The 13998-nt window shown below is 32.8% G+C and overlaps 1 protein-coding gene across 5 annotated transcripts in view; it reads left to right on the forward strand.

The window, feature by feature from the left end:
• LOC136042268 (golgin subfamily A member 6-like protein 4) overlaps positions 1–13998 on the forward strand; it is an 81441-nt gene that overhangs the window by 65575 nt on the left and 1868 nt on the right. For 4 of the 5 annotated variants that reach the window (XM_065727223.1, XM_065727219.1, XM_065727220.1 and 1 more), the window contains exons 3-5: positions 304–561; positions 7598–7942; positions 11156–11221. In XM_065727223.1, the coding sequence (XP_065583295.1) occupies positions 304–561; positions 7598–7942; positions 11156–11221 (669 nt within the window). The remainder of the gene's footprint in view (positions 1–303; positions 562–7597; positions 7943–11155; positions 11222–13998) is intronic. The other variant, XM_065727224.1, reaches the window with a different exon arrangement.

A 13998-nucleotide genomic window follows, 5' to 3' on the forward strand; every position in this document is an offset into this window, starting at 1 on the left:
AAAAAAAAACATAAAATTAAATGTGGTAGCATAAAACTAAAATGGAAACTATATAAGGCAAAAAAAACTCATCTACCTATATAAGTGGTGTTAAAAATTATATAAGAAAAAAAAAACTCATCTACCTATATAAGTGGAGGTGTCAATTAATAAATGGTGGTAAAAATTATATAAGGCCAAAAAAAACTCATCTACCTATATAAGTGGTGGTGTCAATCAATCACTCCGACTAGTAACTAATCTAGAAAAAATCATTTGAGGGTTCTGACAAGTACCTGAAGTAATTCTTCACTGTACAACCAGGTTCAGTTGGTTTCAATGTATAAACAACATATCAGATGGAAGATGGAAGACAAGATGGAAGGCCAAAGGCAGGAAGAGCAACGCCAACAAGTACGCCTTGAAGAGGAACGTACACTATTTGAAGAGGAGAGAAGGAAATTCGAAAAGGAAAAAAGAAAATTGAAAGAAGAAGCTCAAAGAAAATGTGCTGAAGAAAAGCATCTGCTTGAAAAAGAGAGGGCTCGAAAAGCAAAGGAGGTGGAAAAACAAATGGAGGAGGTTATTTTAATGTTTTGTTATGATAATAATTTTATCCAAGGATATCCAAAGAAGTCTTAAGATGAAGAAAGGTAGAGAGATAGATAGATAGATACAATTTTATTTTCACCAAAGTTTTCATGGTACTGCCAAATTTTTTTGGTATAGTCACATTAAAAAGCGACGCTAAAAAAACAACAAAAAAAAACAAAGAAAACAAAACAGTTATCAATCCTCCCGATTTTCGTTATACATTTTTACAAAACTAGGTATAAAACTCTTTGCTAACTGCTGATGGGCAGAGCGTACCGGCTGAAGTTTGTCAACAGGAACTGCAACCCTGCGTGGGGTTCGTTTCGTTGTGGATTGAGGGGGGAGGGGAAGGGTTTTATGGATTGGGTAGATCAAAGATTTTCGTCCGAAATCTATGCAGAGTTTCTCTCTTCTTTTTTCCCGAGTCTGTATTTTAAACTTTGTCAGCAGCTCTTCATACAACATTTGGTCTGGAGGGGCACTATGTTTCGACATAAGCTTGAGCATCTGCAGCCCAGTATTACCCCTTTTTACTAGACTAGTTGTGTTTGCTTCCCATTTAAATCACTGGTTATAATAACTCCAAAGAGTTTAATCTTAATGTCTTTAAGAGAATCAGAGATAGTTGGTAGGAAATTAGGTTCAGAAGAATTTAAAAAAGAAATAGTTAAAATAGAAGATTTACTGTCATTTACTGTCATATTTGAAACGAAAGCTTTAGTCTTAACATTCTCAATTAAAATTTGAGCTTTGCTACATTCATTTGCTTCACAAATTTCTCCAAGGGTAAGGTCATCAACATATTTCCAACGGACTTCACAATCATTCGCAATATTATTTATCATAACTAGAAAAAGAATAGGACCCAGGATGGTACCTTGAGGTACACCACAAAAAACTGGCTCAGGTTCAGAGAAAGACTTCTTATATTTTAAAATTTGGAGCCTATTTATTAAAAAACTCTGAATAATTTTCACAACAGCTGGGTTCACTCTAAAATCAATTAAAAGCTTAGACATTAAAATGTTATGATCAATCAGATCGAAACCCTTTTTAAAATCAATTGTTATTAAGTTTAGCCATTTACCAGGCTCATCAACATGCTTAAAAATAAAATGTTAAAGATTGACTAGATAATGGGATGTTGATATATTCTTTCTGTTACCGTATTTCCTTATTTCCTTATACCATATGCTAGGCTTTGATTCAAAAGGGTTATCAATTTTTTTGTGGTAATACTCAGCTGCAGTTTTTCTTATCATTTTACGTATTTTGTTACGGAGTATATTAGCATTTCCTATTCTCCCTTTTTTTCTTAGTTGAATTTTATACCGAATCAAATCTTTAATTTCTTGGGTTATGTAAGGACGATCTGTGTTGCACCGCTTGGAAGTTTTCTCAGGGAAGCATTCTTCATATTTGTTTCTTAATTTATCTTGCAGAAATTTAGCTTTCTCATTGGAGAACTCTAAAATTGCTACCTCATCCCAGGACTCGGATGTAATCCAATTCCAAAATTATAATATTGTTTTACCTGAAAAATATAATATTTTTTTAAATATTGTACGAATTTAATTAGATGAGAAAATATTAGTAACAAAAGCGTATTCATAGCGTCTTTCAACAACTATCAGAAAAGCCCATTGGATTGTTTATCGTGGCCTTAATATCCTTACAACCTGATATACATTCAAAGTTTTAAATATAAGTAAAAAGAAAACCTAGAATGAATCATTATTAGCTTCCTAGAAAATAATGTTTCAGTCAACTCTTGAACTGGTTAACATTTTCTGCCTTCCTTTGGCTGAGACCATAAACCATCAAGACTCACTCTAAGCATTAGGATAATAGTCAAACCAGTACCAAAATATATCTTTAACCCCTAAGCAACTTACCCTTCTCAATCAAATCTTAAGAAGAAAATATTAAAAACCTCTAAAATCTAGGGAAATTTAAGGTTATTCACCATGTTCCAGCGCAGGGTTCATAAACATGCTAGACTGCGCGAATAGTAGAAGGGTGTATCCTGAATCCGAACCGCGCCTACTCAAAAAATCCCTACAGGCTTGGGGGATTATAGAATCTTTTATTCATAATATTGTCATTTAGTTTTGAGAATAAAGGCAACATCGAAATTGGTCTCCAGTTTAAGGGTCTCTTTTAGTATTAACATGCTTTCACTTAGTATTCAATACATCAAATTGTATTTATATACTGTATATTGAATATTAGTAAATTAGTATTTACAGTATTATTACTTAAATACTAATTTCAATATTTACGTTATAAGACCATCACTCCCAGATTAATAATAAATCCTATTATTAGCTTAACTCCAACATATAAAGGAGATAATTGGAAACAGAAATCATAATCCCTTCCCTTCTAAAGGAAAGTTCTACTAAGAGAACATCTAAACATTTAAGATCTTAATGTAAGATCCCTTCTTTAGGGTCTTAGTTATGAGCAAAGGTAACATATGTTCCGTGCTTTAATAGATCACAAACTTAAAGATCAAAGCAGAGAATAACACGTGAAAAAAAAAATATTCACCTAATATCGCCGGTATTACTTGAATTTTATTCACCTATCTTTGTGCATACATTACTTGAGACGTAAAAAATCGCTAATAATTTTTTATTGTTATCATTTTACCTTTCATATAAATAACAATATTATACGATTTTTTTCTCTATATTAAATCTTGTGTGGGCCCCGTAACATCATTCAAGGAACCTCAAATTGATTTTAATTTTCCAAGGACTACCTGAGTGATCCTAAAGATTCCTTCGGGTTCGTTGGGGCCAGTTTGGTTACCACTGATGTAAATACATGAAGTTCAGAATCCCTTAGCATCATACCTTAGGTATTAATGACACAACATGGCGTAGGCATTGATGATTTATGGTTGGTACTAGAGATATAACATGACGATAAGATAAGATTTTTCGCAAAATGGACTATCATATGCCCCGATGGGCTAAATTTGTATTTCAAGTGTTCAAAACAAAAATGAATTTCATATAAAATAAAAAAATCAAATAAAAAAACATAAAATTAAATGTGGTCGCATAAATCTAAAGTGAAAATTATATAAGGCAAAAAAAAACTCATCTACCTATATAAGTGGTGGTGTCAATCAATCACTCCGACTAGTAACTAATCTAGAAAAGATCATTTGGGGGTTCTGACAAGTACCTGAAGTAATTTTTTTACTGTACAACTAGGTTCAGTTGGTTTCAATGTATAAACAATATACCAAAATATTTCAGTGCTGGTGGTTTGAGTATAAATAAGGAAAAATCACTATACATTTTCTTCGAATTTAAACTAGTTTAAAAAAAATTAAAAAAAAAAAAATCTTTTTTGAAACCACAACAACAGCAAAATTTAATTAAAAAAACAGTACATGATGTTGGAAAGACAAGAAAAAATTATGTCACCATCTTGAGCATTGTTGTCAATTAGAGGGTCAGGAGGACTTTACCCCCTAGATTTTAGTGGCCAAGCCCTTTATTCTCAAAAATGTCTTTTTTTGGCGGCATTTCCGTTGAACTTTCTTTTTTGCTGTGTTCACTGAAAAATTGGAAAAATGACAAACTTGGCTCAACCCCCTAGATATTGAAAATATACTCTCTCACCCCTAAGTTTTTGTAAATTTATGCCACTGATTTCGAATATGCAAGTTTCCTCATACAACAAACGTCTCAGATGGCCACTTCTGACGTGAGGTTAAAATACTATTTTCAAAATGTGGTTCCTCAAACCACAGGTATTATGGACAGAAAAGTCAATGTTTTTTAAATTTTCTTTCTTTAAAGTTGATTGTTCTCCTTCTTCTTTTATGGTGTGACTTTTCCTTTTTCTTATTCCTTGTCTTTTTATGAAGATATCTATTTTAAACGGCATGGTTTGGTTTGTCAGACTATTGACAAAAAAAAAATGAATATAAAAACTAAAATTCTTATAAAGAAGATTGTTTACAAAGAAGGAGATTGTTTAAGTTCATAACAGTATCTTTTATACTCTTGTTTGTGTAATTACACTTTTTAATTTTGGTTCGTTTTGGGTTTTATTTATTTATTTATAGTGATTTCTGTTCGTCTTGCGTTTGAATTATTACATAAGTTTCTTTTGCGTGTCTTAGGTTTTTAGAATTTCCGCAATTTTTAGTGCAAGCGTGTAATGGGGGTTTTGCGGAGGGGTGATTGCTCCTCTTGTTGCTGAAAACTTCTTTTTTGTTCTCTGTAACATAAACGACTGAATTCTTTTGCTTATTAAATAAAAAAAAACTAGTTTTTTTTTAACTGAAAATAATGGGTGACATTAAAAACTAAAGCGAACCGAAATTATTCCGTATTCATAATGGGCTGTCCCCTCCTCAACGCCCCACCTTTACGGTAAAGTTTTTTATTGTTTTAAAAAGTAGAGTTCTGAGAAAGAGGCAATCTTTAGCGTAAAGAGCGGGGCGTTTAGGAGGGGACTGCCCCTCTCATATACAGATTAATTTATGTTCGTTTAAAGTTTTAATGTCACTGCTTACTTTCAGATAAAAAAAAACTTGTTGTTGTTTTTTTTTAATTTCTGAAGGTTTTTTAAATAATGCGTTTTGATTTTGACCCACCGTACATGAATAATTAAAACAAAAATTGAATATTAATTTTAATTATTTAGCTAAATGGCTTTTTTAAAGTTTTGATTGGACAATTTTGAGAAAAAAATTGCAGTAGAGGAGGCCTAGGTGCCCTCCAATTTTTCCAGATACTTAACAAGGCCACTGGCACTTTTAATTTTATTTATGAACGTTTTTATTAGTGATAGTCGCTAGTAACTTACAAATTAACTTACGTGACGAACTTCTGTATTCGTATATTTTTATTACTTATATAAGGGGGTTCGTCCCCTCGTCAATACCTCGTTCTTTACGCTAAAGTTTGAATTTTGTTCGAATCCCTTAAGAATGACCCCTGAATCACAAAGGCCGTTTAATTAGAATAAATAGCTCTTTTGAAAGTACCAAAAATACTTTAGTGTAAAGAGCGAGGTATTGAGGAGGGAACGAACCCCCTCATATACGTAATAATTTATGTTCGTTTTAAGTTTTAATATTGCTCCTTACTTTAATGTAAAAACGTGTTTTTTTACTCAATTTCTCGTTTTTTTCAAATAACGCTGGAAATTCCAGTACCCCCTTCATAGAAATTATCCTCCCTCATAATAAATTCGTCCATGGAAAGATCCTCTCACGCAACCCCCTCTCCACCACCAGAAAAAATCCCCCTGAAAACGTCAGTATACTTCCCAATAACCAATACTATGTGTAAACAGTGGGCAAAGTTCATAACACACAGCACTCCCCCTGGGATTGTAGGGGATTAAGTCGTCCTCAAAGACATAGTCATTATATTTTTTGACTATACTGAACAGAATGGCTATTTCAAAATTTTTGTCAGGTGACTTTAAGAAAAATGAGAGTTGGAGGGGGCCTAGTTGCCTTCCAATTTTTTTGGTAACTCAAAAAGGGCCCTAGAACTTTTAATCTCCGTTAAAATGAGCCCTCTGGTGACATTCTAGGACCACTGTGTCGATACGATCATTTCTGGAAAATAAAAAACAAATAAACACGCATTCGTGATCTCTCTTCTGGCAAAAAACAAAACAAAATTACACATTTTTGCAGATAGAAGCTTGAAACTTCTACAGTATGGTTTTCTGATACGCTGAATCTGATGGTGTAATTTTCATTAAGATTATATGACTTTTAGGGGGGTGTTTCTCCCTTTTTTGATAAATAAGGCCAATTTTTGCAGACTCATAACTCTTGAATGGTAATATCAAACTTGATGCAACTTGTATATTTCAAATCAGCGTAAAATTTCGATTCTTTTGATGTGTATATTGGTATCAAAATTCCATTTTTTAGAGTTACTAATGCTATTGAGCCTGGTCGCTCTTTACAGTTCGCTACCACGAACTGTTTGATCGGCCAAAATCTAGAGGGGTGGGTCTGGGATTATCAAGAGTAGAACCAAAAACCTTCTAAAGGGATAAATGCTACCAGTAGCTTTGCTTTTACTGACTTTTGAATTTTCATTCCCCTCCCCCATGCAATTATTCATGGGGTAACTCTTTATAAGCAAATAACCTTGTCCGAAAAGCTTTTCATAAGAAAAATTGGAAACTCAAACATGGTAGCTCTCTTTCCTCTGTTTACGTACCTGAAACTGGCAGTTTTCGTTTTTCTTTTATAATGGCATTGAATATATAAAACGAAGTGTTTGATTAAATCAGAGATCAAAATTAACACTTGAAACGAATAGAAGTTATCCTTCATATAAGGGTGGATGCCCCCTAACATTTAATTCAAGTTGTATTTGTGTTTTTCAGATGTCATTTCTGAATAAAACAATTATAGCCAGTTGTAAATCGCATGTGCTTTATTTACCAATTGCCTTTCGAAGGAGTCGAATTGAAAATTTTACTGTTTTAATTAAATGCGTGTTGATAATGCACATACACTTTTTTTTACTGTGAAAAAAAAACATTCACGTCCGTTTGTCTTGGTGTTAAGCATGTTTTTTCAAAGGGTGGCGAGTAAAAGTCATATTTTTGAAATTGAGGTTTTGAAAACAGGAAGTAAATTCTTCGAGTTTACATATTTTTAAATATTTGTATCTATGAATTTATAAATTATAAGTTAATAATCATGTTTATAAATGAGTATTTATAAATCTTAGATATCTAAATCTGTATATATATACAGATTTTGAATAATCATAAAAAGTGTAGTCTTTCGGTACATATGTTGCTATAAAATTTCCCGTTTTCTAGAGTTTTGCTACTATTCCGGGGTCAATTTTTTACTCTTAGTTATTTGTCACACTGTCTGATATACCATTTTTATATTGTTTAATATTACGTAATTTTATACTTGTCTTCAATACTTCTTTTTTTTATCTTTCTTCTTCTACTTCGTTGGTCTTTCTGTCAGTTGAACTTCACTCAATCACATTATGTTTTTAAGATGGATAAAAGAAAGCAAGATATTGAAAAGCAACTGCATGAGGAACGGAAAAGAAATGAAACGCTGGAAGTGGAAAAGGAGCACCTTCGTGGAGAACAATTACGTCTTGAAAAAGAACTTGAAGTATTTAAAGAGGAAGTACGTAAATTCGGACAAGAAAATTTGGAATTAAAAAGAGAGGCTGAAAGAAAATATGAACAGGAAAAGAAACTACTAGAGGAGAAATGGTGCTTAATCAATGCTAAAGAATTGATTAAGCGTCAAAAACAGTTTGAGTATGCACAGAAACTACTAGAAAAAGAGAGGGCTGAAAAAGTGAAGGAATTAGTAAAACAGCTAGAGGAGGTAATTCCTACTTTGTTATTATCAAAATTCCATTGAACTACATTTGTAGAAATTTTTCTAGAGGGGGGGGGGGGTAAATATTAAGAAATAAGGTTTAGCCTAAGCAACATCAATTTTTAACATTGTACAATTTAATAGATCGTAAGTGTTCTATATCTACTAGGAATTGTGCATTTATTACTCACTGCCCTTGTAAGAGGGCAACTAAGCAATGTGTCTAAATTATAAGTACTATGTTATAGTCTATTTTTTTCACTTTTAACATTAGAGATATCTAACACCGAGATGTCAGTTATTAGTTTGGTTAAAAGAACCAGCAAAGTAATGCAGATCATATAAAAGTTCCCCTGTTTGTACAGGGATATAGTAGGGTCAGTATTTGCCAAAATCCTTACGCCAAAAACGGAAGTCAATAGTATATATGGAAGAAAATGGGAGTTACATTTCTCTCGCCTTATTTTTCCACACCGCAACACCCCACTGAACCACAATGTAAAACTTGAGGAACACATATTTCTTCTAGAAAGTACCGATGGCTGCCTTACCCTGTATGCAGGGAAAGAAAATAAAACTGAAATTTCTTTTTTTTTTTAATGTTTTCAGTTTTATAACTTAAATAAATGATAAATGCTTGAGATTTTAATGAATAATTGGTTTGTATTTTTTTTTAGTAAAGTGCAAATTCTGTTCTGGCCTTGAGAAGGCATAAGATATGTGAGCCCTACTAATGTTACTTTCTGATCGTTTTGGGTCTGACTCGGTTATTTATTATAATTTCTTTTTGTTTTGAGTTTTATTTGTTTATTTAGGCTGATCTGTGGAAGATCTACGCTTGATAGATAATTTGATTTTATTTTGGCTCATTTTTGGTTTAATGCAGTTGTTTACTTTTGTTTTGAAAAACGTATTTCGTGAAAAAAGTATTTTAAATTAATTTCTGTTTAAGAAAAATTTGGTTTTCTGGAGGAATTCAGCCGGAAGCCACCTAGGATCACATCCTGAACGAAGAGACAATTCTAGTAAAAATTTTTCGTCTGAATCTAGAAATCAACTCTATAGGATATTTAAGGAATCAAGTAGGGACAACGCAATTGCATAGGCTCAATTATGTTGTGCTTCTGCTCTATATCTTAATTTCTGTGTTTTCGTCAGTTTAATGTTTCTTCCTTTTCTTGCAATTTTCCAACCTAGTTCTCCAATTTTACATGTATGATTTTGCTTTAGCCATGTGGGTTTATTTTACTTTAGCATGGCTTTAGCCATGTGGCTCTGTTAAATTTCAGTTCAAAGTATTTTGCACAGTAATTTCCAATGTTTTTCCAAATAATATTGATAAAGCATAGTGGGGCAGTAAATTAATATTATTTGCATTTTAATTTTGTTTTATTATTTTTTTCTTGAAAGTATCTTCTCTTTTTGTATATTTTTTTTACCGTCTTTATGTTTTATATCTGATGTATTGGTATCTCTGTGCCTTCACGCTTCACGTAGATTTTTCTTAAAAGAAGGTCAGATATCAGATAAAAATATATAGCTTGCCGTCATGTTGTTTTTCTTTTATGGAAATGTGTTGAGTAATTTGATATAGACTGCACACATTACCTTGGGTTTCATATTGCTCAGATCACTGTAGTCATGCTTTTCCTTAGATATATATTTAAGCACAATGCCAATCTTCCATCTTGTGTAATATAGTGAGTATGTCTTTGTTCGATTTTTTAAATGTACAATTTTATTTTTTACTACTCAGAGTGAAGATCGGCGATTGAAATTAGTAAAGGTGAAACATGATAGAAATTATTATAGTAATTATAATAAAATTATTAGAGTCTTATTAGAGTTTTAAATAAGTAGCATTGCAGGAAAAAATATTTTAATAAAGTTATTACCTTTAGTTTTGAAGCCGAATTCTTGGTATTACACCATAGTTACGATATTAAAACAAATAAAAAAAAAAAATATTTTTTTATTCAAATATTGCTTTTTTCTTTCAACGAACGTAGTATAAAAAGGGTCCCAAGAAAATTATGAAACCACATCAATGTTTTAACAGTCAATTTTGCCTTTCACTGATTATCCTTTGTTATTTTCTCAGGGGGAGAGGGGCGTAAATGTAGCAGCGTAATCCAACATTCTCATTATTAGTAAGTCAGATCTTGTTGTGATTCCCACTAAATATTATCTGATAGTTGAGGTTTGAAGATGTTCCACTTCTAATCCCATTTAAAGCCGCGACCTCTAGTAAAGGCATATTAATAAAAATATTGTCATCTTTATAGCTCCAAGCATTGGGGCTCTTAATATAGTCTCAATCAGACTATCTGTCTTGGCTTTTTCTACAATTAGCCATGGCTTGATGCCCACAACTACTTGATTTTAATTCAACTTTAGCTCTATCTATCTATGTTCTATCTATATCAATCTATGTGTTCTATATGTATATCTATTTATCTATATTGGGTCACTATATCTATCTATCTATCTGTGTTATATCTTAGTTATATCTTTCTATCTGACATCATTTTAATATAATCCCAACATGGGCTTATGCCAGATTTGCCTGTCACTCAATTGGACTATCTGTCCAATTGGACTTGGCAACTCAGCAATCCATTTGATTGCTACTAGATGCTCAGAAATTTTCTTTCTTCTGTGCTATTTTCAGAATCGTTTTTTTTTTTTAAGCAAGTACACCCAAATGGGATGGATATGGGGCATCTTGCTCACCCTGCTAAGGCCAAAATACATACAAATTCTATTTTTTAAATATTCAAAAAGGCACTTTCTTATCAAAAAAGATGTTTATTCAAAAAGGCGAAAAATAGCTGGGTGTCAATCGTTATTTAGCTGTATGGGAAAGTAGCTTGATTTTTTATTATTTTTTTTAAGACTGATGATTCTGATCCATTGTCTGATCTTAGACTCACTATTAGACTCACTATTTACTAGAGGATAAGGGTTGAGGGGATGGGGTTCAGATATTCGTTTTTGAGTTTCTAAAGATATACTTTAAACTGTAAACTCTGAGGCTCTGGTGACCAAAAACATGGTCCTTTTTATAATAAACTCACCACCAATGAAATGATGAAATTCGAATTTAATTGCCAGACCAATATGCTGATGGCTCTTGCTCAACAGGGCTGATCTTTATGAAAGCCAAAATCCCAATATAATACGAACTTAGTTGTACTTACACTTGCCTTGTCGTTTCAGGAAGCTGTTTCGCAGAGGAAAACAGATAACATTATCAACGAGTTCTTGTATAATGGTGATCTCCAGGTAAAGTTGTTGAGAAAGTTTGATCTTTCCTCGTGAATGGTTTGTCTTTTTTTATATTTTATATCTGAACTCCCGCCCTTTACCCGTGTCATTTAACCAAGCACTTTGAAAATTATAGATTCCTTAGTTAGATACCTTAGTTCTTCTGTCCTAGGAATGACGCATGGACGGATAATAAATAGACTTGTCTATTAAAAAATGAACTATCATTTTCATACAATCCTAATAAGGGGGTTAATGCCAGATTTGCATCTCACTCAATCAGACTATCTGTCTTGGCTTTTTCTACAATTAGCCATGATTTGATGCCCACAACTACTTGATTTTAATTCAACCTTAGTTCTATCTATCTGTTCTATCTATATCAATCTATGTGTTCTATATCCATATCTATCTATATTGGGCCACTATATCTATTTATCTGTCTGTGTTATATCTTAGTTCTACCTTTCTATCTGAAATCATTTTTATAATCCCAACAAGGCTTATGTCAGATTTACCTCTCACTCAATTACACTATCTGTCTTGGCCTTTTCTACGATTAGCAATGGCTTGATGCCCATTACCTTTTTATACAACTAGCCATGGCTTGATGCCCACGACTATTCGATTTTAATTCACTGGCGATATCATCCTCCTCTTTAGCGAAAAGAAATTGTACGTTTTATATTACATTTTGATATTATATATTGATATATTGAAATTGTATGTTTTATATTATAAATTGGTACACCTTTCAGTCATGTAATACATTTAGATCGTTTATCATTTTTTATTGTATTATTCATCTGCATTCCTTTACTTTTGCTTGGTACCTAATGTATCGTATTGGGTCGCAGCTGAAACAAAAAGAAATTATGAAGTTGGCATATAATCAATATAATCAAAGTAAGTTTAAAAGAATCTTTCTTTGCCTCGTCTGCTGAAGCATATTTGCTTCATGAACAAAGGGTTGCTAGTTATGATCCGAACAAAAATTGCTTGAACACGTCTCGCTGAAAGATTACTTCGTTTCCTTTTTTTACATATTGTATTACAAAAGAAACCCTCATTATCTAGCATACCGTAATTTTTTACATAATCTCACATGTTTACAAGAAATTTCTGCGTTCTTGCTCGATTAATTTTTTTTTTTTTTTGCCTTGTCACGCCTATGAATATATATACTCATCACACTAACTAAGAAACTCATCACACAACCGGATTCACAAACTCATGACCTAGCTTGCACAATAAAAATAAAATCCTTTCGCTTGAGGACGATGCAATTTTCGAAAGAGGCATTTTACCGATATAAAATCGAGAGACTTGTATTATAAAGTCCAAACCAGATTTAAAGGAATTATATCATAGCCTTACATGATACGCCATCTTGGAAAAAAGGTCAAAAGCTAACATAATACCCTAGAGCACGTTCCGGTTCTAGATTCTTAAGTGTAAATATAACACCCCATTAAGTATAAACGTAACACCCGACTCAACAGAATATATTAATGAAGGAACATAAAACTACAAATAAAAGAGTAAAATTTGTATAAAATAAATATAAATATGCAGCCTAGTTTTCACGGAACTAGAAGGAGTTATGCGGAAACAATCTATCCCACTCTCCTCTCTTCTTCTTGCCCTTGGCATGTGTCCAGTTTTTCTTCCTTGCATTCTTCATTTGCTTTTACGAATGTTATGGATAAAGTTAAAAGAATTTACATCAAATTTTATTCTCGGTATTTTCGATTGGATTGTTTCCAGACAAAAAAATGTCTCCGTCTGTCTCCCCCCCTCAACTTTGAAAACAGATAAATTTTCCCTCTCTCTCTCTCTCTACCTCTCTCTCTCTCTACCTCTCTCTCTCTACCTCTCTCTCTCTCTACCTCTCTCTCTCTCTACCTCTCTCTCTCTACCTCTCTCTCTCTCTCTACTCTCTCTCTCTCTCTCTACTCTCTCTCTCTCTCTCTCTCTCTCTACCTCTCTCTCTCTCTCTCTACCTCTCTCTCTCTCTCTCTACCTCTCTCTCTCTCTACCCCCCCCCCTCTCTCTCTCTCTCTCTCTCTCTCTCTCTCTCTATTTCTTTCTTTCGTTCTTTCTTTTCTTTCTTTCTTTCTTTCTCTTTGCAAATCGAGTTTCCATCGTTCTCTGTGTTCATTACCCTTGGAATTTATGTCGAGAATAAATATATGTATGTATGTTTGTGTACATTGCTTGAAGCCAAACATTTTAAGAACCTAATGGATGATTTGACCTGAATCGCCTTACAATATAACCAAAAATGTTGGGTCTTTTCGAGACGGGCCAAAAAGGTCAGAACTTTTGTGATGAATTAATTAGGGAAAAGTAGAAGTTGAGTTACAGACCTGACAACTCAACAATCAATTTGATTGCTACTCGATACTTTTAATTTTTTTTCTTTTGTGCTATTTTCAGAATCGTTTTTTTAAGCAAGTACACCCAAATGGGATGAATATGGGGCATCTTGCTCATCCTGCTAAGGCCAAAATACATACAAATTGCATTTTTTAAATATAAAAAAAGGCACTTTCTTATCAAAAAAGATGTTTATTCAAAAAGGCGAAAAATAGCTGGGTGTCACTCGTTATTTAGCTGTATAGGAAAGTAGCTTAATTTTTTTTTTAGATCGGTGATTCTGATCCATTCTTCAGTAATAGACTCACTATTTACTGGAGGATAAGGGTTGATTTTTTTTATTTGGGGGGATGGGGTTCAGATATTCATCTTTGAGTTTCTAAAAATATACTTTAAACTGTAAACTCTGAGGCTCT

Source organism: Artemia franciscana, unplaced genomic scaffold, assembly GCF_032884065.1.
Source record: "Artemia franciscana unplaced genomic scaffold, ASM3288406v1 PGA_scaffold_97, whole genome shotgun sequence".
NCBI classification, from domain to species: Eukaryota; Metazoa; Arthropoda; class Branchiopoda; order Anostraca; family Artemiidae; genus Artemia; species Artemia franciscana.